The 26,489-nt window shown below is 46.7% G+C and overlaps 1 protein-coding gene and 1 pseudogene across 1 annotated transcript in view; one reads left to right on the top strand and one right to left on the bottom strand.

Annotated features, from left to right (window-relative positions):
• The window catches only part of VWA3A (von Willebrand factor A domain containing 3A), a 48,289-nt gene that overhangs the window by 13,390 nt on the left and 8,410 nt on the right, over positions 1 to 26,489 (bottom strand). Inside the window, exons 6-22 of the mRNA XM_033425958.2 lie at positions 24,225 to 24,352; positions 24,051 to 24,128; positions 21,955 to 22,009; positions 19,902 to 20,000; positions 18,419 to 18,525; positions 15,962 to 16,087; positions 15,542 to 15,650; positions 15,265 to 15,330; positions 13,166 to 13,291; positions 11,399 to 11,534; positions 11,186 to 11,289; positions 9,449 to 9,529; positions 8,905 to 8,999; positions 7,327 to 7,446; positions 2,905 to 2,979; positions 2,582 to 2,726; positions 1,944 to 2,139 (exon numbers count right to left, since the gene is read on the bottom strand). Of these exons, the coding sequence (XP_033281849.2) occupies positions 1,944 to 2,139; positions 2,582 to 2,726; positions 2,905 to 2,979; positions 7,327 to 7,446; positions 8,905 to 8,999; positions 9,449 to 9,529; positions 11,186 to 11,289; positions 11,399 to 11,534; positions 13,166 to 13,291; positions 15,265 to 15,330; positions 15,542 to 15,650; positions 15,962 to 16,087; positions 18,419 to 18,525; positions 19,902 to 20,000; positions 21,955 to 22,009; positions 24,051 to 24,128; positions 24,225 to 24,352 (1,846 nt within the window). The remainder of the gene's footprint in view (positions 1 to 1,943; positions 2,140 to 2,581; positions 2,727 to 2,904; positions 2,980 to 7,326; positions 7,447 to 8,904; positions 9,000 to 9,448; positions 9,530 to 11,185; positions 11,290 to 11,398; positions 11,535 to 13,165; positions 13,292 to 15,264; positions 15,331 to 15,541; positions 15,651 to 15,961; positions 16,088 to 18,418; positions 18,526 to 19,901; positions 20,001 to 21,954; positions 22,010 to 24,050; positions 24,129 to 24,224; positions 24,353 to 26,489) is intronic.
• LOC117201018 (uncharacterized) lies at positions 4,262 to 4,361 on the top strand (annotated as a pseudogene).

The following is a 26,489-nucleotide window of genomic DNA, read 5'->3' as shown; positions in this document are numbered from 1 at the left end:
ACTACTTACTACATCTATGCTTTGGGTTCTGTGTCTCAGCTTCCCTATCTGTAAAATGGGGATAATAGTAATAACATACTTCATAGGGTTATTGTGAGGAATGAATCACAACATACGTAAAACACTTAAAACCGTGTCTGGCATATAATAGCTAGTCTACAAATGTTTGCTATTATTAATAATAATAATCAACAATAATAATAATCAACAATAATAATAATCAACAATAATAACTTAAATGTATATGCCTAGCACTTTTCATGAGTTCCACCCCTGGCTATGCCACTAATTTTGTAACCACAGGCACCTCATGTTCTTGAGAATCATTTCTTCACCCATAAATCAGAGAGGTCAGAATGCACTAGCATGTCCCAAGCTTCAGTCCCTCCTGAATCACGTCACAATTTTGCCTTGTCTGCACATCATCTAAACCATAATTTACTTAACATATATTTTTAATCAATTCACTTCCATTTACTTAAAAGTACACACATATACAAAATTGAGATATAATTGACATATAACATTATATTACTTTCAGGTGTACAACATAATGATTTGGTATTTGTGTATATTGTGAAATGATCACCATAAAAGTCTGGTTAACATCCTTTAAAAGCATATTTTAAAGAGAAAATTTATGTCACTGCTGACAATGAATGCTAGCATTTTTTAAATGAAATATTAAAACAATCATATAATCATTTAGGGGAGGGAAAAAAATTTTCCTCTACCCTCCTAGATTCTCCAGCTGGGGCCTTGGAAATCCAACTGACAAAAGACAGATTAACAAGAGAAAAATAGAGTTTATTAATGCATGTGGTGTGCATACATGGGGGAGAAACTCAGCGATGAGTTACTCAGAGGGAGTGGTTGGAACCTGGGGCTTCTGTAGCATCTTAACGAAGAACAATAGAAATGACAAGACAAAGGAAATGGGGTTTGGCTTTGAGGGCCGGCAAACTGTGGGAAGGTAAATATTTGGGGGGAACTAATGGAAGACAAGGGTTTTTTAGGTGAGGGTTGTTACGTAGATTCCTCTTGGTGCTGTGGAGAGCCCAGAGCTGCCAACCAGAGCTTAAGAGTCTAAGATTCATCCTTCTCCTCCTGGCACAGAAGCAGGACATAGAAATTTATGTCCTGCTTTTAGGCAAATGGGGGAAGGGGAAGCAGAGAGGTTTTGTGGCATCTGCTGTTTCTTAATTGTCTTCAGCTCAAAATAATCCTTATGCCGAAGTGGCACATATTGAGGTGGTGTATTCTGATCTCCTACAGCTATGACCAAAAATTGTTGCTTTGTGTTCCATGTACAACTATCTTGCCAACCACCTGCTGCGAACATATCACCTTTTGAGAAACGCTAAACTAAGGGAACTTTAGGGCCCCTTCCAGCCCCGACATTCTAAAATATATATATATATATATATTTTTTTTTTTTTTTTTTTTTTTTTTTTCTGGTATGCGGGCCTCTCACTGTTGTGGCTTTTCCCATTGCAGAGCACAGGCTCCGGACGCACAGGCTCAGCGGCCATGGCTCACGGGCCCAGCCACTCCGCGGCAGGTGGGATCCTCCCGGACAAGGGCACGAACCCGTGTCCCCTGCATCGGCAGGTGGACGCTCAACCACTGCGCCACCAAAAAAAATATTTTTAAGTGTTTTACTTTTTTTCTTTTTCACTTTAAAACAATTATGGGAAGATATCCATAACATAAAACGTACCATTGTAACCATTTTTAAGTGTACAGTTCAGCAACATTAAGTATATTTACACTTCCTTGCAGCCATCGCCACCATCCATCTCCAGAACAGTAATTTTACATTTGCAAATGTGATTTTCACATGCCGCTTTCCTGGAATATGTCTATAGCATAGGGAGCTATATTGGCACTGAGACAACTGTCTGGAAAGAAAGATGTGGAGAGTTCAGCCAACTCTTACGCACCTGTGTCTCCAAACCAGTGGAAGCGGCCCCCAGCAGCCCGGGTGAACTCCCGGTAGGCGGCGGCCGTGTCACTGCGGCTGGCATAGCAGGCAGGGGGCGTGGTGTCCATCTGTGACTCGCCCACGTAGAAGAGACACACGTTCAGCTGTAAGTCACAGCCCACACGGGCCTCGGCCACGTAGGCGCTGAGCATGGCCTGTGCGGAGACAGGGAGGAGGGGCCCACAGCTGAGGGCTCTCCAAGCCGCTGATCTCGGGTCAATTCAGCCTAATTGCTTTCTTGAGGACCTACTGTGTACCTGGTCTAGTAAGTATGTGGCACTGAGGATGCAAAGGTGAAAGAGCCTGGGTCACCATTTCTCTTACTATCTTAATAGGGCCTGGCCGGGGAGCTGGGCCTGAGATCCTAGACCAGGATCCTTGACGTCCCGTGGAAGCTTGTTAGAGATGCAGACTCTCAGGCCCCTTCGGAACCAGGTCTAACAACAACTGCATTTGAACAACACCTCCAGGTGATTCTTTGGCACGATAAAGTCCAGACTGGAAAAATCACGCTGGAGAAACCAGTTGCTAGGCCTCCACCTAGCGGAAGATGTGGGGTCGCGAAGGATAAGGGATGCCCAGGACTGGCCTACCCACCATGTCCTGGTCAGGGATGCCCCCGGTGAAGAGGTAGATGCCCTGTGATTGCTGTTTGTCTTTGTCCTTGAAGTCCACTTCCACAGCCTTCCGCAGGGCGCTGAGGACGTTCCTGCTGCCTTGACACTGCAGGCTCAGGACCCACCTGGGGGGCAGGGAGGGCCATGCTGAGGGGGAGGGCGGGGAATGGAAGGCGGTTGTTTCCTGATTTATGCCTGAGTCCCTCGGATGGCAAAGATTCTAGAGAGAGCTCCTTTCTGGGGGAGGGGCCCAGAAAATAATAGCACAGGGGAGGCTGACGTCAGACCCAGCAGGTCACCTACCGCCAGGCGCTTTGTAAGTTGCTATGGCTCGCGGCAAACATCTCGGGCCTCCAGCTTTCAATGGTGCTTCCAAACCTTGGAAAAAAGGAAAGAGGGCTTGTTCTTAGGGGGGAAATCCATGCCCCAGCTCTTTGGGCTCCCCAGGATTTTAAGGGGGCAAGATTTTGATTACACCCCCAGAATGTTAGGATGCCACTGGCCTGGGCCAGCCACAAGATCTCCTTGCTGGTCATGACACGTCTCAGCACATTCACGGTGGGAGCAGAGCTGTGCCCTCAGTGGAGACACAGCCAGCACCAGTTTGGCCAGACTTCCCTCCTGAAGAAGGGTCACTCCCTTCTCTGTGTGAACTTCCTCACCCCCAGGGAAGAAGTCGTTTCTCCCTTTTTAGCTCTGATTCATCCTCACAACACATTTTTCACTCTCCATCTGCACTATAGCTTTTCTTTTGTATATGTATCAGCTCATTTTCCCTATAAGACAGAACTTAAATCTTTGAGAAGAGGATTTATCCCCTTTATCAAGGAAAAGATGTCCCCTCTCTGGTTCAAGAGCGATTCCTCCTCCTGGGCTATTGACTTTACCACCACCAATCTCTTCTGAGACCTTGTCCCACAGTGACCTCTCTCCCACACACATGCCCAGCGTCTACTTCCGTCTTCCCCATCGCCTCTCTTAAATATAACTTCTTCGTCTACCAGCTACTTCTCTCTCTTTCCTCTTCCCCCTCACAGACATGCTCCCTAGAAAAACAGTGTTACCACGTCCTCCTCATCTTCTGCTTCTCAACCCCCTGCAGTTAAGCTTCCTCCCCAGTTCTCTGATAAATATTAACAAGGACCTCCTTTCCCCCTCCCATGGAAATATCTCTATTTCAGTTGGATAAAAATTCTAACAATATACAAAGAGTGAAAATTCCTCCAATTTTATCCCCCTCCCCCCAATTTCTGTTAACTCTTTGTTCTATATTCTTTCGGATTAAAAAAAAAAAAAATGTGTAGGACTTCCCTGGTGGTCCAGTGGCTAAGACTCCATGCTCCCAATGCAGGGGACCCGGGTTCGATCCCTGGTCAGGGAACTAGATCTTGCGTGCCACAACTAAAAGATCCCGCGGGCTGCAACTAAGAGCCGGCGCAGACAAATACATATTTTTTAATGTATTTAAAATGTATTTAAAATAAATACATATTTTAAAATATGCATAGTTGCATATTCTATTCTATTCAATAGAATAGAATTCTATTGTCAGGATTATTTTACCAATTTCCTCTTGCTTTTTTCCAGGTTTGCCAACCATTAGAACTCTGCACTGAAAGGCTTAATCGAAGGAACAAAGAACATACACCTAAAAGATTTAGTGCTTGCTTCAGCAGCACATATACTAAAATTGGAACGATACCAAGAAGATTAGCATGGTCCCTGCACAAGGTTGACACGCAATAAATTAGTAGGAGTTTGCGATCAACAGATACACACTACTATATATAAAATAGATAATCAACAAGGACCTACTGTCTAGCATGGGGAACTATACTCAATATTTTGTAATAACCTATAAGAGAAAAGAATCTGAAAAAGAATATATATATACATATATATATACGAAACTGAATCACTTTGCTCTACACCTGAAACTAACACAACATTGTAAATCAACTATACTGGAATAAAAACATTTAATACAAGGGCTATACCAAATTACACTTCCACCAATACTTTCCAAGAGTGCCCTTTTCACCAGATTATCATCAGCACTGGGTATTATCAATCTTTTAAATACTTGCCAAAATGAATTGCAGAAACATTATATCTCATTGTTTTCCTATCAGGGAGCGCTACTGCCAGATTCAGTGGATTCCTGCATTCTTCCCCTTCCTTCTTTGCTTCTGCAGGCTCTAACTCTGTTTTTTTTCCCTTGGGAAAGCGTAAACACCTTTCTCTCCTGGTTTTCCTCCTGGCTTTCTAGCTGTTCCTCTCTTGTTTCTTTGGCGGTTCCCTCTCTCTGCCCACACTCCAAATGGCAGTTCTTCCCAAGTTCTGTCCTTGGTTGTCATCTCTCCCCCTTCACGTCTCCACAGGTGTAATTCTTGCCCTCCCATGTCTTCAACCAAAATGCTGATGGCTCGCAAACCCGTACTTCTTGGCTAGAGCTCCTAACGGGAGAATCCCCAGACTCCTGAGGACCTCAAACTCTATATGTTTATCTTCCAAGCTCTGCTCCACCTGGCACATCCTCTCCTCACCATTCCCTCATCCCCTACAGCCAAACAGTGACTGCATTCTGTAGATTCTAACTCCCCCGCACCCCTCACAGGCCTCCCCATCTTTCATTCCCGCTGCCTTGGCTCAAGCCCCCTCTACCCCTGCAGTGGTCTAACTGGTCTCCCCTCCAGTATCGCATCCTTTCAGTCCACCCTTCCCCTGGTAGCTCGAGCGTTTCAAGATTATTACTCTTGCTTAAAATCCTTCAATACCTATACGTTCTATAGTATAAAAACTCCCATATAAAGCCTCCATCCCCTGGTGTTTTATTTTGTTTTTTGGTCATGCCCAGTCTCTCCCTCTCACCCCTTACTCACACTGAACTATTCACACTGACAGTTCCCAGGGTTCTGTAGTACGTCCGTCACACCCCTGTGCCTCTGCTTATTCTGTTCCCTACACCTGGAACGCCCTTTCTCCCCATTTCCTCCATCACTCCCATGCGCTAGGCAAACACTTACTCATTTGTCAAGACTCAGCTAAAGGGTCACTTCCTCTGTGAAGATTTCCTGACCTTACTCTACCCAGGTGGAATAGACTGACCCTGCCTTTGAGCCCTCAAAGTCCCATATCCTCCCTTTTACTTATTTCTTCAGAAAACATTTAATAGCACTTATATTTTGACACACCTGTCTCCTACTACTAGGCCATAAATTCCTTGAGGATAGGCATTGTGTGTTTTAACTTCTGTATCCCTAATGCCTGGCATAGTGACGGTGCATGGCAGGCTTTCAATAAAAGTTCGTTGAATGAATGAATGGATGGATGGATGAATGAATGAAAATATTGTCCAAAATGCTTCTCTAAGCATTTTTTCTGTAGAATTTATTAGGGAAAGATTAGACCCTGGTACAGTTTAATATATAATATTAACTGCTGACTTATTAGGTTTAGAACACTTCTTATTTCATGTGAAGTTGTATAAAAAAATATATATATATTTTTTATATGTATAAAAATATACATAAATATTTTATATGTATTATATATATATATAAAATATATAAATAAATATATATATATAAAAATATATATCCCTGGCGCAGTGGTTAAGAATCTCCCTGCCAATGCAGGGGCACGGGAAGATCCCACGTGCTGCGGAGCAACTAAGCCTGTGCGCCACAACTACTGAGCCTGCCCTCTAGAGCCCACGAGCCACAACTACTGAGCCTGCGTGCCTAGAGCCTGTGCTCCGCAACAAAAGAAGTCTCTGCAATGAGAAGCCCGCACATGGCAATGAAGAGTAGCCCCTGCTCACCGCAACTAAAGAAAGCCCACACGCCACAACTAAAGAAAGCCCGCACGCAGCAACAAAGACCCAATGCAGCCAAAAATAAAATTAATTAATTAAAAAATGTATATATATAACTATACATATATTTAAATTATATATAATTATAGATTAAAAATATAAGTAACTATGTAGACAGAAGTATAACAAATATATATAGTATTATATATAGTCATATATAATTTAAATGTATATGTAGTTAAACACTTGTTATATATTGAATATTTACATTTTAAATTTAAGTTTATATTTAAAATTTATACATAAAATATATAATTTAAATATATAGTTATATAGTTTTAATTTATACTATATATACTTATATATAATTTAAATATATAGTTTTATATATAATTAAATCATATAGTTTTATATATAACTGTATAATTTAATTCTATATAGCTATATATAATACACAACATATAACTATATACAAAAATTATATTGATATATCTATGTATAATTAAAATTTATAATTGGAATTCTGAATGCTTGAAATACTGTGGCTTGCTAGAACTGAGCTAGGGGCCAAGCCTGGGGGCCCTTCTTTTTCTCTTTTGTGTTTATCAGCTTGGCAGCCAAATGGGGCAATGGGCTGAGTTACTTTATCCTGGCTGATCGAGCAATGTGTTTTGGGTCCGCTTATCACCTTCGCCCCAGTGGGACTGTCCTGCAACCATTTAATTATTCAATGCCCCAAACAAGATCATTCAAATCAGATAAACTGACGGCCCTCCTAGGATGCTGGGTGCCCATACATCTGTTGTCCTGCCAGGAGCCTCAGCCCAGGGATGGCATCCGAGTGCACACGCCCTCCCCACCACGGGAAGCGGGAAGCAGGAAGCAGGAAGCAGGAAGCGGGAGCGTACGCGATGATGTTGAAGCAGTCCTTGTTGGACAGCTGCTCCTCCAGCAGAAGTCTCAGGGAGTGCTGGATATGAATAATGTACATGGAATTGGTCACAGAGATATCGAGCAGTATAACCACCCTAAAAAGAAACACAAGCTTTAAGAGGAGAACCGAACCTCTCAGATAATGTTTATTTTGTTCCATTTTACTATTTAACGTTTTTTCCAGGGGAGTTCTGCATGCCAAATTCATAGCTGGCCAAATCTCCATGGTCTGAAGTCAACACAGGCGGGTTTACAACAGTAGAACCTTCTCTCCAGGAGGGTCTATCATGGTATAAAGCCTCGTGGTGGAGACGGTTTAAGGGTAGGGCTGCATATAATGATTTCGTACATTTCCTTATTTTAAATTACTAGTATTTAATACTATTATAGGTTGGGGTCTATGAAGGGAAAACAGAAACAAGCTAAGCAAGTTAGATGGGGAATTAGGCGTAACTGGGGCCTCTGGGGAAATGTATCATTATTTTCTCTCTCTGTTTTAAGATCTCTAGTGCTATTCAGCCTTCTCCTTTTATTACTTCAAATCTTATAGTCCCATCTCCTCCCCCCACATCCTCATTTTGAGACAGCTATGGATAGCAAAAGAAAATCCACTGGATAGAGTCAGAAGGCCTTGGTTCAAGTCCCACTTCCTGTGTGGCCTTAGGCAAGTCGCAATACCTCTCTGATCCTTGGCATATTTAACTATAAATATTTATAATGAGACTTCATAGGGTTGCTTTGAGAAGTAAATGATATAATAGATGAATAGTATTACACAGCATAATACTTGGTAGGTGGTAAGGCATCAAGTAAGGTATGGAAGCGATAATGATATTTTGGGTACCTATTGTTTCTCCCTACTCAGCATCCATTACCTCTTCTCACAGCAGCATCTTGATTTTTGGGGGGGCGAGGAGGGGGAATACCTCTGTCTCTAACAGTCCATTTGAGTTGAGTAGAGCTGACCCCAGCCCAAGCTTTAAGAGTGGACATTTGACCCCAGGCAATCAGAACATCAAACCCTCTTGGCCCTAGTGAATAGCTCAAGGATGGACCCTTGCCCCCAGCCCTGGGAGTGCTAAACTGGAAGGAAGGAAGTTGGGAGCTTTGGGCGGCTATCTCGCCACCTGGAGGGGAAAGCCAGCCTGAAAACAAAGCGAACAGAGAGGAAAACAGAGCTGAGGGATGGAGAGAGATTCCTGACATGCATGAACCTCTGGATCAAGCCGTGCCTGAAGACAGCTATCAAATCTAGTCTAGAATTTTCAGTTACCTTAACCAGACTTCCCTGATTTGTTTAAGTCAATTTGCACTTAGTTTCTGTTGCTTTTTAGCAGAAAGATTCCTGAGTGACATTGTTGGCATTGAGTGATGCTTGTTGATGTTGGGGATGATGGTGGTGACTTTTCCCTCCAGGGGTTCTGCTGAGTGATTACTGATCCTTAACCTAAATGATGGCTTCTGATGCTACCAACAGGGAATTCATGAGTTGGTTGAGTGCTGTGTCACACATGACACCCATGAAGGACAAGAACACTACTGGGGGAAGGTACCTTTTTTCGCAGACGGTGCCCCAGATTCTTCTGCTGGCCAAGGAGAGCCACTCGATCCGTCTCTCATACATCCGCATAGCTCTGCTGAGCTGCTTCTGCAAACTCATGCGCCACACATAGTGAGCAACTGCGCAGAGCATGGCCGATTAAGGGGTCTGGGGGGAAGGGGGTGTACCCCACTTGGTTTCTGGTGTGTCAAGGCCATGGGTATCCAGGCAGTACAGACATTCCGTTAAAGCATGGACGAGTCTGCCACAGGATCAGGAAGGGAAGAGTCAAAGTATTTCATTGCCTTAGATGGGGAGGAGGTAAATGTGGACCCAAAGGATCAGCAGCTTTTTTTTTTTTTTTTTTTTTTTTGGATCAGAGGCTTTTGATCCGGGTCCCTGCCTGGGGAGGAGGTGGAGAAAGTCCCACAGGGGCCTGTGGGTGGAGTACAGTCTCTGCTTATAAGAGGGAGTTCAGTCAGTGGCTTGGTGCCTCCACATTCCACCCATCTCCCTCCCCGCACCCCATATTCTGACTAATGGGACCCACCACTGACCTGGTACTCATACAGGAAGGGCAGGTCCACGTGAATATTCTTCATTGTCCCATCATGCCATTCAAACTGTACCATTGCCTTCTGCACTCAGGTGTGGCCAGGAGGGGAGCAGGGGAACAGAAGCACAGGTGGGGAAGGATTTTAAGTGTAAATTGGCCACTGGGCTCTCCAAGTGAGATGCAAGAGAGGGAAATGGGCTCTTAGCACATCTGGGGTTGGATTCTTCCCCACACAGCAGGCCATTGCCTTGTCTGGAGCTGGCAGCAGAGGGCCTTCGGGATGCAGTCCCCTGAATGAACTGTGCCTGACAGCAAGCCAGCTCCCTTCTCAGGAGGCTCTTCTGAACATCAGAGTCTTTACTACAAGATATGGGTGGAGGTTTGGTAATAGCAGAGTTGGAGACCTTAAAACTTACTAGCCATGAGTTCTTAGGTTTGGGAACCCAGATGGGCCTTCATGGACATTTTGAAAATCAAATTTGTTCACTTCGTTCTTTCATCCTCCACCAAGTTGTCATATCTCTACCTATCACTCCTTCCATCTAGTCATCCATCCATGGGCTGCCAGAACTCTACATGCCCACACTCTCTCTTTCCTTTCATTCTTCTGCCTTTCCACTGATCGTTCTTTTCCTTCCTTTTCTTTTTCTTTTTTTTGACCACACGGTGCGGCATGTGGGATCCTATTTCCCCAACCAGGGATCGAACCCATGTCCCCTGCAATGGGAGCACAGAGTCTCAACCACTGGACCACCAGGGAAGTCCCTCCACTGATCTTTCTATTTGCCCATTACCATTATACCGTCCTTCCATTTTTCCATCCTTCCACCCTTCCTTTAATCTTTACTTTCATTCTTTCGTCTTTTTTAAAAAATATTTATTTATTTATTTAATGTATTTATTTGGCTGTGCCCGGGTCTTAGTTGCAGCACATGCAACCTTTGTTTCCACGTGAGGGATCCTGGTTGTGGCATGAGGGATCTAATTCCCTGACCAGGGATCAAACCCGGGCCCCCTGCATTGGGAGTGCAGAGTCTTAACCACTGGACCACCAGGGAAGTCCCCATCCTTTCATCTTTTTAATTTTATCCTGTCATCCATCCTTCCAATTTCCCTTCCATCCTTCCATCTGTTCACTTTTCCATCCATCCATCCATCCAACCATCCATCCATTCTTTTACCTATTCATTCATCATTTCCATCCATCCGCTCATTCATCCTTTTCATTCTTCTTTCCATCCTTCCTTCCACCCACTCAGCCACCATTCACTGAGTGCTTGCTTGTACTAGATATCAGGGATAGAGGGTTGGAGAAGAGCTTTCTCTTTTAAAGGGCTCATACTTTGGTGGGGATTAGACATGTGACAAATACACACATTAGCGCATTACAGGAGCGATAGTAGAAGTCTGTACAAGGTACAGCGAGGACACAAAAAGAGTGTGTTCTGAATGGGGAGGAGGAAAACCTCCAGGGAGGAGGTGACCGTGGTGCCCAATATACTCCCTCTTACCCCAGTCTCCCAAGTTTCATTTTCGTATCTTTGAAAAACAGCAGTTAGAGTAGATTTGATGAGAGTTCTAGAGTCCTGGGTGGAATGCCTCCATCCCACTCCAGGCCCTCAGGCCCTTGCTCCTTGGGCTCTGTCTTATGAATTCTATTTCCTGAACATTTCAGAAAGGAAATAGCACGCAGGAGCTCCCCTGCAAAGGACTGGACAGAACCCTGAATCTGAGTTACCTCGTGGATAGTTGCTGATACTGTCTTCCGGAGAATAGGCACAAATTCCTCCACGGGAGAGAATGCATTGGGTGCCAGAACCTGATAAAGGCTTAGCTTCTTGGCTGTAAGAATAAATGGTGGGGTTTGAGGCACCATTCATGAAGCCCCAAAGGGTTCATTCCTTTCCGTTAGTCACCTGAGTCCTGGGTTCTTCCCTCTTTGGGTATTTACCTTTCAGGCTATTGGTCTTTAGCCATTCTGCAGAAGTCTTGTCCAAGTTTGGGAACTCAATAGTGAGGGGATCCTCATGCTTTGGGGGTTTAGGCAAGAGACTCGTGAGTGGCGTCTTTGCAACCTCTGTGGAAATCTAATCGAAATGAAAAATCATCCTTACATTATCATCTTTTAGAGCTGGAAAGTCCACAGTCTCCCCCACCCATCCAAGGGAGCATCTTAAAACATTACCTGGTAAACTAAAGGCAGTTCTGCCTTCCCCTCCCACTATCCCCATCCGCTTCTCAGGCGATTTCTGGAATTTCCAGGAGAAGAGAGAGGTGTACCCAGAAACTCCCTTCCTCTTTCACTTGTCCATCCTCCTCACGCCTTCCCACCCTTACCATTAAGATAAGCACCTCGGACTCCAAGATGACAGGTGGTCTTGCCAAGGGCTCAGATATAAGGCTCCAGGGAACTAAAAAGTATCTCCTGCACCGAATCATTTAGGGAGCCCTGATCTAGCCCACCCGCCCTCGCCCACATTTACAACCAAAAGCCTGAGGTTCTGAGAGGTTAAATCACATATAGCTCACGTACGAGGAAAACACCGAACAGCTATTCCCAAACTCCAGACATTCGAGCACCTCCTTCATGAACTTTGCTACGAGTACCACTTTACTGTTATTTACTTACTATTTTAAAAATCAAACATATAACATTAAATCTTTTTAATTAATTTTAATAATATTAATTGAAATTAACGTTAATTTTTGACTTCCTTTTTTTGTACTTAAATAATTTTAGAAAGATCTATTTCTGCCATAATGAGCTAGCTTTAAATGCATAACATTGAAAAGAATATTAATCTATGTATCACCTTATAATCACCTTGCAAACTACAAGTAGTACATGTGTTTCATTTGGGGAAACATCTGGCAAGGTTTTGGCATCAAACAGACCTGGGTTCAATTGAGACTAATCAGCTTCCCTCTGTGATCTCAGGCAAATTATTTAAACTCTTAACTTCAGTTTTCTCATCTGTAAAATGGGGGTAATAACATACCTACCGCAGACTGTGGTTGTAAAGATAAAATAAGGCATTTAAAGAATTAAGCATTGTGCCCATCTTATAGTGAGCACTCAGCAAATGAAAACTATTATAATACTTATTGTTATTGTTTTAGATAGTAGAAGAGCTGAAACTAAAATTTAAAATCCCAGTCTAGGTGCTGTGTTTCTTTCACTACATCCAGCCAGGTCAAAACGTCTGGTACCCCAAATCCATACATTCATTCTGTGAAGCTATAAACGCATTACCAGTTCTCTTCGGTACGCAGCTTTACCGGTGATTGTGTCCATAAGCTTTCTGAGTTACTCTGTTGGTGTTTAATTAAGCGTCCTCAAGCAGGGCCTTTGCCCTGAATGAGATACTGGTGGGAAGACCGTCTTCAAGACAGCCTACCCTGTGTGGTTGAGGTTTTCATCATTCTCCAAACTGGGGGGAAGGGAGGGGCAGTGGTAGGGGGAAGGGGTGGCAGGAGCCTGCTGGCCTTTCTCTGAAATAAATCTTTCGGATAGAAAATCCACCAGGATCCTTCCAGCGGAGGCCTGGGCAGCTCACAGCTGTTGGGACAGCGGGGGGCGGGGCCTCGCTTTGTTCCATTTTCGGGACGTGGGAGGCCTGGCAGCCGCTCCCTTGCGCGACAGGTGAGACAGGAGAGCACAGCAAGGCCAGCTGCGTGCCTCCGCGGAAGGTCTGAGCTTGGGGCTCTCGCCACCTACCTCGTGCATCGAGCCGGTCCGCTCCTCGCAGGGGACGCTCTGGTGCAGGGCTTGCACGTGGCCCCGGAGGCTCTGGGCCTCCTGGATTTCTGCCAGCAGCTCATCCACCTCCCGGCTGCTGTAGATCTGGGGGTGGTGAAGGCAATCAGTCATCCAGCAGTCACCTGGCTACCGGCAGTGGGAAAGGACAGGCAGCCACGTGAATCCCTAAGGCAGAGCGGCAGGCTCTTGAAAGCAGACGTTATAAACCGGGGTCCATGTGCAGGACAGAGCCTGCGAAAGTCAGTGTTCCATGTGTACAGTATTGGCTTGCAGTGTTTTTAAACAATTGAAGGGCCGTCTAGCCTTAAAAATGGGAAGAAACACTTTACACCCTCTAGGATGACAATAATAATAATAATAATAATGATAGGAGGAGGCGGGGAGGGGAAGCAGGAGGAATTGGAACTGTGGGATGAGGGTGGAATTGTAAAATGGTGCAGCTGCTGTGGAGAACTGTTTGGTGGCACCTCAAGAAATTAAACAGAATCACTACCTGACGCAGCATTTCTACTCCTAGCTTTATACCTACAGTAACTGAAAACAGGGACTCAGATACTTGCACACCAGTAATCATGACAGTTCACAACAGCTCAAATGTCCATTGACCGATGAATGGATAAACAAAGTGTAGTATATCCAGAAAATGGAATATTATTCAACGCAAAAGGAACAAAGTGCTGATACGGGCTACAACATAGATGAACCTTGAAAACAGGATGCTAAGTGAAAGAAGATGGATGTGAAAGGTGTATGATTCCATTTATAGGAAATAGCCAGAAAAGGTAAATCCCTAGAGACAGAAAGCAGATTGGTGGTTACGTGGGGCTGCAGGGGAGGGGGAACAGGGAGTCACTGCTTTAATATGTACAGAGTTTCCTTTCGGGGGGATGGAAATGTTTTGGAGCTAGATAAAGGTGGTGATCGCACAACATTGTGAATGTACTAACGTCCCCTGATTGTTCACTTTATGTTATGAGAATTTCACTGCAATTTTTTTAAAATGTAAAGAAATCACACACATACAAAAATCCAGGTTTCTGGCTCTTGTTGAAACATCAGAAGACCTGGCAACACCGGTGGTCACGCTCCTACAGAACACCCGGCTGGGGCTGCGCGGAGGTGCCTCTTTAGCTGCGGCAAGTGCTGTTTCGTTCACAGCACTCCTTACCGCTCACTGTTGTGTCCCCATCAGAATCAGTTGTCACTTTTTGTCACCTCTGCACTGTTGTTTTGCCCATAATAACGAAGACAATGAAATTTGTTTTACCCATACCTCTACCAAGAGTGGAAAAACAACAGATAAGCCAAGAGGTTCACAGGTTTTAACAGAAAATATTTCTTAAACCAGCCAGTTTCATTCACTCACTGTACTTTCCCAGCCCCTGGAGTCTGTGACTCCTCTAAAGTCTGGGCAATGAGGTAACAAGAAGGGGTTCTGCCCAAGGAAAATGTTGCCTGACCTTGGCTCCCTCATGGGAAATGTCCAACTTTTTGACACTTGAACACACTTGTGAGATGCAAATATTCATGTGCTCACGGCGATTAGGTTAGCAGGCAAGGCACAGCCTATTAACTGTCACCTCCATTGTGGACACGGAGTATGCGATGTTATTATTAACCGGGACAAGGATACTAATGGATGGATTGGTACAGAATTACTTGCTCATTCAGAATGGATTGCTGTGCGTCTCCTGCAGTAGGTGGGGTCCATCTAGGAGAGAGAACTGAAGCAACTGCTTCAGACTCAGAGCGCTGGTGGGAGAAGAGGTGGGCTGGGGCCCACGCTGATGGCAACTGGATAGGGATTCAGGATTCTACCGGCGTATAATCAACTCATCACACACACCGACAAAAGGATCTCTTGTGACTTCATGTTGTTTCTGTTCTTCCCACATATTCATTTTAACCTGATTTTACTGTTGTAAACCCACTGAGTTGGGGAGGGGGGAAAGCAAGCACACACACAGCATGGCCTGTCTGGCCCAGATTCCCCAGGCACAACCTTGGAGGCAGGCAGGGATGGGAGGAGGGGGCAGTGTGTTGGCCCAAGGGCTTACCTCTGTCTCTGGGCTGTAGCAGTGATAGTAGCCCCCAAGAGCTTCTGCAAGGTGCTTCAGAACAGCCTGTGGGGATGGTGACAGGGTGAGCCGTCACTAGGGCAATGCTGGTACCTTAACAAACTTTCTCCTCGTCTGAGCCTCCCAACTGAGCTTACCAACAGGAGAACTAGGTATAAGGAGAGCTGTGTTCTGGTCCACAGCTTGGGGACCTCAAAGGCTGGCCCAGCTCACTATAGCCAATCCAAGGGAAGCCTTGGAGAATCTCGATACTTACAGGGGGCACCTGATCATCGCATTTGTAGGTGATGATGTGGGTGATGAGGTCCCGTCCCATGATGGACTGTTGGATGTACTCGGACAGGATTTCAGAAGGCTGATCTGGGCTGTGGAGAAGACGGAAGAAGAGAAGGGGACACCTCAGCCTGAGGACATTCCCCAGCAAAATGGTAATTCCCAAGGAGCATCTACCAAATCTAATCAACCACCTGTGTCCCAGGTCACCTGTGTAAGATGCAGGGCTGAGTGGGCCACGGGCCTGGCCACCCTGGCTGCCCTGCCCCTGCACCTGTGGACAACTGGCCTGGAAAAACAATCCTTCTCTCAAGCGTATGTGAAGAGTCTTGATGGTCTTTTCTCTAACAGTGGTTTGGTTCTCCAACCCCTTCATGTTATCCGCTTAGGAAAGGAGACCTACCAGCTTCCCATTATGATCACCAGAGAATTCAGCCCCTTCAGAGCGAAGATTTTCTTCAGGGCTTCCAGCAGATTGCTGCCTCTGTCAGGCTGCAGTTTCTTTACCCAGAGCTTGAGTTCCTGGAGGCTGTGGGAGAGGATAACAACCTAATAACTCTTACTAGGGGCCAGGCCCAGGAGAGGTACGAGCTGGTATAAATCTAACAGTCATTCTTTGAGATGGATACCTTTATTCCCATTTTATAGATGAGGAAACTGAGTCTCAGAGTTAGGACTTGCCCAAGGTGATACTGTAAGCAGCTGGCAACGCTGAGATTTCAAACCAGGTGTGACTCTAGGGCCTGAGCTTCTAGCGACTCTGCTACATGGGGGTCTGGGGCTAAGCTCCTTTCCCCTTCAACTCTCCTGGGAGGCAGACCTCAGCCTGAAGCCCAGAGTTAATCCCTTAACCCTAAGAGGGCTTGAAGAGAAGGCAGCGAGGCCGTGTGGCTACATTCCACACGGGTTGGGATGCACACCGCTCGCCACAGGGAAGATGACATAACACAGAGCTTTCTTGGTTAAATGCCTCATGTGGCACTAGTGAGACAGCCCTTCTCTTTCCATTTCTCTTTCAGCCTGATCTCCCCCTGCAAAAAAGACCCCTCAGCTCGTTGCCAGTAAGTCTGTCTTTCATTATTATAAATGTTTGAATCTCCCTTTTAAGCAAAGAGAACAAATCCCAGGCCTGGCGCCCTCTCTAGCCAATAGGTTTCAAGCTGGAATTAAATACCATTGTTTTGTCTGCTTTCATTCTCTTTATGTTTATAGCGACTTTCTAATTATGGCAAGTGATACGGGCTTCTCAGTTATGGTATTGATAGTTGCCATCGAAGTAAATATAGCGTTGATATTTTAAAAAATCGATAATAGTACAGGTAGCACAGAGTAAATAATAGTTCAGGTGGCAGGGATAGGACGAACATCACAAGGGAAGACCAGGAATAATTGCAGTTGAGGCACTCTTGGCTAGATGGTCTCAAGGTGTCTTCCAGGTCTGACATTCCAGAGCTCGGGGGTTGAACAAGAGTGGAAATCACAGTAAAAGACACTCTTACCCACTGAGTACCTGCCCCATGCCAAGTACTCATTTTTCACTCATCTTCACAGCCCTGTGAGAAACAGTTGTCCTTGCCTCATTCTGCTAATAAGAGAGTTAAAGGACCTGTCAAGATCCCCCAGTGACTGTCAGAGCCAGGATTCAAAGCCTGCGCTGCCTGAACCAGCACTCCTCTACCCGGAAGCCCTCCTCTTTACAGCTAGTGCTGGGCAAGGGCACCTCCGTCCCAGAAACCCAAGCATGTGGTTTTCCCTGGGATCCGCTCTGGGCTTTGGAATCCAATCCTGACTCTGCCATTTTGGAAAAGTTCCCTAACCTGAGTCCCAGTCTCCTCATCTGCAAAACGGGGGGCGGGGGGGGGGGTGGTTAGTAATCCTATCCCATGTGTTGGCTATAAATATTAAGTAAGAGAGTACATGTGAAGTACCAAGCATGGTGCCCAACACATGGTGGATGATCAAGGCTATTCCCTTCATGGAAAAGAGAGAGCTATTTACTGGCATAAGTAAGCAGAAATTCTTACCTTCCCCCTCTCCCCACCTGCGAAAAACCCTCCAAACCAGAAACTCCCAAAGGACTAGCTAAATAAATTACAGTATATCTACACAGTGGAATACTATGCTGCTATTAAAAAGAATGAGGTTGGGCTTCCCTGGTGGCACACTGGTTGAGAGTCCGCCTGCCAATGCAGGGGACACAGGTTCATGCCCCGGTCCGGGAAGATCCCACATGCCGTGGAGCGGCTGGGCCCGTGAGCCATGGCCGCTGAGCCTGCACGTCCGGAGCCTGTGCTCCGCAATGGGAGAGGCCACAACAGTGAGAGGCCCGCGTACCGCAAAAAAAAAAAAAAAAAAAGAATGAGGTTGATCTCTGTGTACTGAGAGAAAATGATAGTCAAGATTAGGTGCAAAGCCAAGATGCAAAACAGTGTAATGTGTGCCTGATTATGTTTAAATAAGAGAGGATAAGCACACGGATGCGTGTATGTGCAAAGCCTGTGGAAGTAGATAGAAGAAACTGTTATTGGGAGGTGAGGGGGGACTAGGTAAGACGGAGACTCATCTGCTATTATTTATCCTTTTATTCTGTTCCAACTTTTGAAAATGAGCATGTATTATTTTCATAATAATAAAACTACCTTGCTAGTTTTCTGGGTAAAAATGATGTCTCATCTTTTCATTTTGTGGTGCTCGTGGGGTGACTTTTCCAAAAGTTATTGGCTCCCTGTGTTTCTGCTTTTGTGAATTGTCTCACTTGTCTGTTGGGGGTCTTGCACTTTAATCACGCAATAAAGACACTAACACTTAGGGAGGAAGATGACCAGGTAGACATCTGGGCTAAGGCTGGGCAGTCACTCACCTGGAGGTGCCGACTTCCACCGGGCTGGGCCACAAGGTGCTGGTGGTGGTACCGAAGGACAGGACGTACAGCTTCTCCTTGTGGCTCAGCTGCTCATCAATGAGGCTCTGGTGGGCAAAAGGACATCACTGGCTGCCAGGGCCATGGGCCACGTGGAGCCTGGCCCCACCTCTCAAGCCTTGGCTGGGCCCTCTGGGCTGGGGTGGGAGCCATGCTGAAACAGGGTCGCTTAAGGCCCAGCTTAGTAGCCCCATGTTGACATTTGCTTGCTGCCCACCCCAGCCTGCTCCTGGCTGTGCGTGGCGGGTATGGGGCCTGGGTGGCCAGCCCACGGCTTGGCGGGCCAGTCCAGGAGCTGGGTCCTCACTCCCGCTGACCGCAGACCACGTGCTTTTCTGCCGCGGCTGCTGCGCACTTAGGTCACGGGTGCAGTGGGATGAGCACCCACCTCAGCGTGTGCTGTGGTTGGACCCTCAGCACCTCACTGTGGCACCCAGGGAGGAGAACGGAGGTCAGGGGCAGTGGTTTCTGTCCCGGGCATGTGAGTTGGGGACAGAACGATAGGTGCAGGGCCAACCCATTGGATGCTCTCAGACTCAACCTGGTGAGTATCCAACAATAAGATAACTCATCCCTCTTCTTCCCGGCCAGCTACAAACTTCACCTGTTACTGCCAACACGAGCCTTGCCCTGGCTAAGACTGGACCGGCCCAGCTGGGGGATCTTTGGAAACCGGGCCCTGGGACCTGTCAGGAAGAGGGGCCTGCACTGACACCTGTTCCCTGACACCTGCTGAGACCAGGAACAAGGGACAAGTCTGGAAACTGGCCCATGTTGATCCCTCTAAAGGGTCCTGGGACCCGCTGTTGCTGCGAAGGTCTCATTCAAAGCTCTAGAGGTTTCTCTAGGAAGACAGACCCTCCATAACACTTCACAGAGACTACAGAGGCTTTTCTCGATGCCAGACTCCGTACTGAGCACTTAATTTGCATGAACTCCTTTTGTCCTCTGGTGACCCTGTGAGGTGGCAACTGACATTATCCCTGAGGTAACACGGTCACACAGCCGAGAAGTGGTGGAGGTGCCTGGGATTTGACCCTAGAGTTCTTAGCTTCTGAGTTACGGCCAAGCAGGATAGCTCCTTGTCTGGAACAGGCCGGAAGCCCGTGCTGTGCTGAAGTCAGTCCAACTGATTACCGCCTGCGTGCCCTCCTTCCGGGCTCTTGAGACAAAATCGGGTTAGTAGGGACTGCTGTGGTGTGAATACTAGAAGCTCACACTGCAGCTGAGACTCTGAGGCTGGGTTTTGCAGAACTCAACATATATATTTTTTTTAACTGTAGGTGCTAATTAAGTGTGAACTGTTCTTTGCAAAACACTCCATTTTGCACTTGCTATAAACAAAGCCCATTAGCAAGCTCACAAGGGGAGGGTGGGGTGGAGCTGCCAGTTCCAGGTCCTTCTCCGTGCCAGAGAGACTTACCATGAAGTCACTTTGGAACTCCTCCTTCTGAGGGCCACTGCTGACAGCTGACACATCGATGAGGACGCCGACTCTGGCCCCCTTGATGAGGCCAAATACCTAAAACCAAAGAGGGCGCGCGGAAACAACCAGCACAGCTCTGTGCTTCTACAAACCTTTTACTGGGCAGCTCTGTGTAACAGACGTTCAAGCGCTCCCCGACCTCGACAAGAAGCCGCAGAAGGAAGACCCATTTTATAGAAGAATGCTGCAACTACTGAAGCCCGTGCGCCTAGAGCCGGTGCTCCGCAACAAGAGAAGTCGCCGCAATGAGAAGCCCGTGCACCGCAACGAAGAGTAGCCCCCGCTCGCCGCAACTAGAGAAAGCCCGCGCGCAGCAACAAAGACCCAGCGCAGCCAAAAATAAAATAAATAAATTTAAAACAAACAAACATGCATCCCCTTAAACCTAGCCATTGAAATTCTAGAAACTCATCCCATAGAAATAACTGGAAAAGTAAATAAGAGGGAATTGGAGCCCAGTGATGCCAGATAGTCCCAGTTTTTCAAGAGAAGACGGAAAGCAGACATAAAAGTGAAATATTAGAATTTTTAAATCTTGACAACTAATTCAAAAAATAAAACTATGGAGGCCAAGAAAAACATGGTTGTAGGGCCAGATCTGCCTGCGTGCCACCGGTCAATAACCCCTGCTTCTATCCTCTGCAGATATGGAAACGGACACCCAGAGAAGTGAGGCCTTGCTGACAGCAGAGTCGGGAACTGGGCCCTGTGATGGACCATGCATTACCCCAGGTGCCCCAGCACGCAGAAGACCCATGAGCTGGTTCACAGGTGATTGCTTCCCTGGAATCCAATCGGAGCTTGTTTCCTCCATCAGAAAGGGGTAAGAGGAAGAAGGACCCAACCAGCAATCCCTGCCCCCTTTGTCAAAAGTGCCAGGACAGGGGTGATGTGGGTAGGCAGGTGAGAGCAACATTCCCTGAACGGATGTTTGTGGAGTAGGTGAGGATTTCACCCCTCTCAGTTCTCTCTGCCTGTGTTACCACGTGCAACCAGAAGGGGCGTGCCACAGCTGGAGATGTGCATTTGCTGACCTGTCTAAGCAACTGAAGATGGTTCTGGATCTGAGATGTAGACTACACCCTGGAATCGGCCTGGGTAGTAGAGGTGGGGCTTGGGGGTGGGGAGCATGGATTTCAGCATCTTGCCTGTCCCAGGGTTTAAGAAAAGAGTTGAGGATTGGCTAAGGTGAAAGCAAATGGTGGCCCAGAAAAGCATCAGTGGAAGAATATAGGCTAAAACAAATAAGAAGGCAAAATAAAGGTTAATTTGCCCATGATCACTCTTCTACTCTTTGGGTCTGAGGAAAACATTTAATCAAACTTTCAAAAGTTATGTCCAGATGATCAGCCTTAATTATACATCTCATTAGGGGTCTGAGGTGAAACGGTCCAGAGGATTTCTGCTGTCTCACCCAGGATCTGTTTCCCCTTCTGGTAACAGCACTCTGGCTTTCCATGTGCAGCCATCTGTCTCCCTTTTCTCAGTCCATGAGGTTTGGAGGGGCTCACCCAGTCTCCCCCAACTTCCCTCACCCCCTGTCTTTCCCCAGGCGTGAGCACTAGTTCCAGGCCCAATCAGTTAGTACATCTCATCCTCCTGGTTATGGTGATTGGTCTAAATTGGTCCAGAGAGTGTCAATCCCAGGACTTGGGAGGGTGTACTGGGAAAGCAAGGTGAGATCCTTTTTGACATGTCACTTTAGTTGGTGACATGTAAGCTTAGAGCTGCTGGTGACCATCTTCCCAAGACTGGGGAGAGCCTTCCCGAGAGTAAAACCAACCCAGGGGAAAGCAGAGCTCAGAGACAAAGAATGACATCATTTGAACCCCCAGATACAGCTGTGTTTGAGTTTTTCATTTCTGTAGGTCTAGAAATTCCCTTTTTAACTTTGGCTAATGTAAATTGGAGGTCTAGCACTTGCATCTGAAAGGGTTCTAACAAGTACAGGTGGAATGAGTGAAAGGAGGTAAAGAATGAAATCTATTACCTTCTTGCTGTTTTCTGTGAGCCACTGAATTCTCTGTTGATAGAGTTCAATAGCTCTGTCAAAACACCAGGAAGACTTGTCACCCAAGGTCAGTTTTATCACTGAGCAAAACAGCCACTTACGTACATGGAAGGAAAGTGCGGATGGGACTTTCTTTCTTTTAATGTGTCTAAGGCATTGGGAGAATATAAGGCAAAATCTAGCAAAGAGAAAACTGAAGGTCTGTTTTCTGGGATAAAGGATGGAGGGGATTGTGAAAGGGATCAAGTGTGTGTGGGGTCCTTTTGCTGATGCAATGTTCATTATAAACGGCTGTGGTTTGGTGGAACTAGGTGGGCTTCGAGGGAGGGCCAGTCTATGGAGGATGGAGGGGTGTTCTTATGAGGAAGGTGGAAGAACATTCTTGCTCTTCTCAAATCTGTGTCTTCTCAGGTGAGACTTCCTAGTCACCTGGACATGATCATAAATGCACAAGTGAGGCAACTCAGCAGCAGTTTCTCAGTGGATTGATGAACAAAAAACTTAGTTTTTGAATAGTAAGTGGCCAGGGGAATTTCTTGAGTTTCCCTTATTGCAAACTATTCCAGTGGCTGTTCGGAGACCAGCGTGTAACAGGCACTCAAGTTAAGGACTCAGCCACGTGAACTTAACTGAATTGCCTTCACTGAGGCAGGTGGGATTTGGGGGCCCAGAGAAGGGCAGGGAAGGCCTTTGGATATAAACTCATGGGCATGGGGCAGTGGGCAGAGTCATAGGCATGCGTGAGTGTGGGTGCAGGTAAGGGCATGGGCAGGTAATGAGACGAGCTTGTCTTTGAGACCCAGCTCTGCTGTTCACTAGCTGTGTGACCTTGGACAAGTGTGGTAAACTCCACAGCTTCATCAGCTCCAACATGAAGATAATAAGACTTTACCCAAGTCAATTTGCCAAAAGTTAGTTTACTGAAAACCAATTCTCTGAAAATCTATTTGCCAAATGACCAATTAACTGAAGAGACCTGAAACATTCCTTAAATTGCTGGATTCACAATTAAAACCAATCAACCAAAATATTGCAGAAATCTTTAAAATCTGTTTAACCTTCCAACCCAATAAAACTTGCTATAAAAGTTACAGTTAAAATTTTTTTTTTTTTTTTTTTTTTTTTTTTTGCGGTATGCGGGCCTCTCACTGTTGTGGCCTCTCCCGTTGCGGAGCACAGGCTCCAGACGCGCAGGCTCAGCGGCCTATGGCTCATGGGCCCAGCCGCTCCGCGGCATGTGGGATCCTCCCGGACCGGGGCACAAACCCGTGTCCCTTGCATCAGCAGGCGGACTCTCAACCACTGTGCCACCAGGGAAGCCCCAGTTAAAATGTTTTGATAAATTTGGCAAATTGGTTATTTAGTAATTCACTTTTGGTTAACGGTCTTGAGAGTAACACTATATTTTGTGTTGTTGTGAGGATTAAATAAGATAATGTGTGCAGCCCTTAGCAGAATTCCTGACACATTAAGAAATGTTGGCTATTAATTATTATTCTAACCTTTTAAGAAACCTCAGGCAAGCAGTAATCATGGCCCATAGATTGCTACACCGGGGATGGATGGTGACGTCAAAATCTGGTTTGGGGGAATTCCCTGGCAGTCCAGTAGTCAGGACCCCTCACTTTCACTGCCAAGGGCCCAGGTTCGATCCCTGGTTGGGGAACTTGGATCCCATAAGCCTCTTGGTGTGGCCAAATAAATAAACCAAAGAGAAGCTTTTAAAAAAATCTATTGGAAGTGGGGAGCCTGAATATTTTTGACATACATCTGTAAAAGTATGAACCCAATCAATCTGTCATCAAAAGTGGTCACTCTTAACCATCACACATCAGATGAGGCTGTGAGGTTTTATGTGTTCATCCAAAGGGACCATGGATTTTAAAAGGCTGAGAAAAACTGATATGGTCCAACCTCTTTATTTGCAAAAACAGGAAATTGGGGCTAGAAGCGGAAAGAAGCCTGCCCAAGGTCCCACAGACACTGTCGTTTGAGCAAAGTCATTTTCAGGCTGCTGAAACCAGGTACTTCTTGAGCTCTTGGGTTGCTGGGAAGACGCTGAAAAGCATACTTACTCAGAAAGCTTGGATTCCAATTGGTGGATGGTCTGGGTGGAGATGTGCATTTTCCTCATGACATTGCTACCCTCCTTCCTGAAGAAGAAAAGTCTTATGAAAGGGTCTCTTGGGCTCGGGGGGATGGACGTGTCTTGCAGGCTTGGGGGGAGAGGGGAATGGCTTCAGACTTACAGCATGGCTGTGCCCTGGCTTATCAGGTCATCCAAGGTGAGTTTCATAGACTTTAAATTGTGTGTTAAAAGCCAATCTTCTGAATCCTCCCAAGCTGAAGAGAGCTGGGTCTCATCGCCCTGCAGCCTCTGCAAGACAGAGTCACAGAAACCGGTGGAAAGAGAGGGTGACGCTGAAGATGTTTTAGGTTCCCTCCACGGGACCCCTAAGGGGTACCAGCCTGACCGGTCCCACCCGAGAGCAGTCCGTTCAAGAACTCGCCTTGCTGAGGCAAAAGACAAATGCGGAGGCCGGTGCTCTGGGCCAGTTGCCCGGAAATACCCATGCCCATCCCTCACCTCATCCCCAGTATGTGTCTAGAGGAGTCAAGCGCCACTCGCCACATCCTGCCTTGTGAGAGACTGAATACACAAACACACCGTGCCTAGACCCTGTATGACAGCACAACTCCGACCCACACGGGTAGCAACCAGACCATGGAGCCAGACCACAACCTCTGTGGCAATTGGACCGGGAAGTCAGGGCTCTGGCAGTGACTGCCAGCTTGCCTACTCTTCATCCCCTTTTCAGCTCAGGACCAACCAGAGAAAACCAAACATGCCCCCAGATCAGTCACAGGAGACGCCGGCTTCTAGTTAGTCTGCCTCTGGCTCCCTTCAGGGTACACCTGAAGCTTTCCCCTTTTTTCACCATAAAGCTTTCCTTCTCCCCTGCCAACCTTTGAGTCTCTGTCAAACACAAGTGATGGTGGCGTCTTTGTTTATTTCTGTATTTGCATTCCCTGCATCCTTTCAGGTATACAAGTTCTGCCTCCCTCTCAGTCTGAGGGATCCTCCACAAACATTTGTTGACTGATGGAAGAGGGAATGGGTTTCCCTGTCCATTCCAGAGGCCAGAAACAGGAGCAGTGGGTAAAAGTTTTAGAGGAAGAATTTCCGAGCCATCACAGGAGTCTGGCCATGAAATGAACAAGCCCCCTTGCTTGTGCTGAGTGACATAAGCTCAGGATGTGGGTGGTGGCCTTGGTGATGGAGCTGAAGTCGTTCACAGCAAGCATTCAACATTGGTGATACATTCTGAGAGCCAGAAGGTGGAGAGAGCTGACCTAAGACTCTGAGCCCACTTTGCCTTGTTCTGAGCCCTGCTTTGAACTAGGCACTGTCCCTGGTCCTAGGGCTACCATGTGAACAAGATAGAAATGTTCTCGCCTTCTCGGAGCTCACATTCTAGTGTGGATAGATGGTCAGTAAAGAAAAGCAAAATCAATGTCCATAATTTCAGCAAGGAACAACTGTATTAAGAAAGTGGGGCAGGGCAATGTGATAGAAAATGACTAGGGTGGAGATGGGGAGGTCACTTTAGCTGAGATGGGGGGTCAGGGGAGGCCCCTCTGAGCTGTGATCTGAAGGTGCAGGAGGAGTCAGCCCTGTGTGTCTCTGGGCGCACACAGTCCAGGCAGAGGTGGGCTTGGGGGCAGGGGCAGAGTGCTGGAAGAACAGAAAGGTGGCCATGGTGGTTGGAGTGTAGCGAATGCAGGGTAAGCATGACCTGAGAAGAGGCTGGAAGGGTGTGCAAGGCCTGGAGCAGATGCGGATGCTGCAACAGCTTCCAGTACGGCCGCCATTGTCTGTGTGAATCAGTGGGCCTTACATGTTGCCAGGGTTGGCTGTGACTCAGGGTGTGGGACACGGCCTCACAAGGGGAGAGGCCGGCTCAGTCCCACAGTGAGAGAAACCGCCCTGCAGCGTCCAGTGACCGTGGAAAGGGCCTGCGCACTGCTTAGCCCACCGCGGCCCCCGACTACACCCAAAGATGGCTTTGCCTGTCTCCTGTGCGCCTGCTTGGACCCTGGGTGGGTGGGTACTGCTTGGGCTTGTCTTTGTCAGGCTCTCCCTGTAGACGGTGAGGTGATAGACAAGGGGTTGAAATTATCTGCTGTGGCTGACCGAGCTGCATTAGACAGGATTAGATCAGACAGGATTCGGAAGGAGGAAAGGGCAGAGGAAGAGAGGGAGGGGAGAAGGGAGAGCAGTCCTGGGCCCCCCACTTACTAGCTTTGTGATGCTGGGCAAGCCCCGTGTCTCTTTCTCCACCTGTAAGATGGGTGCGTGACGCTAAGATCTAGAGCGTGGCCTGGAGTGCTGCTGCATAAACGGTTCTTAACAGTGATTCTTGTTTCCCCTCAGGTTGGGTCATAAACAGACGGTAACAAACAAACAAAGGCAATGAAAATAAACTGCTGCTATCATATTCCAGCTAGATAGT

This window comes from Orcinus orca, chromosome 16 (assembly GCF_937001465.1).
Source record: "Orcinus orca chromosome 16, mOrcOrc1.1, whole genome shotgun sequence".
Classification (NCBI taxonomy): domain Eukaryota; kingdom Metazoa; phylum Chordata; class Mammalia; order Artiodactyla; family Delphinidae; genus Orcinus; species Orcinus orca.
Note: the sequence above shows the minus strand (reverse complement) of the source record. Positions and strands in the feature narration are given on the sequence as shown.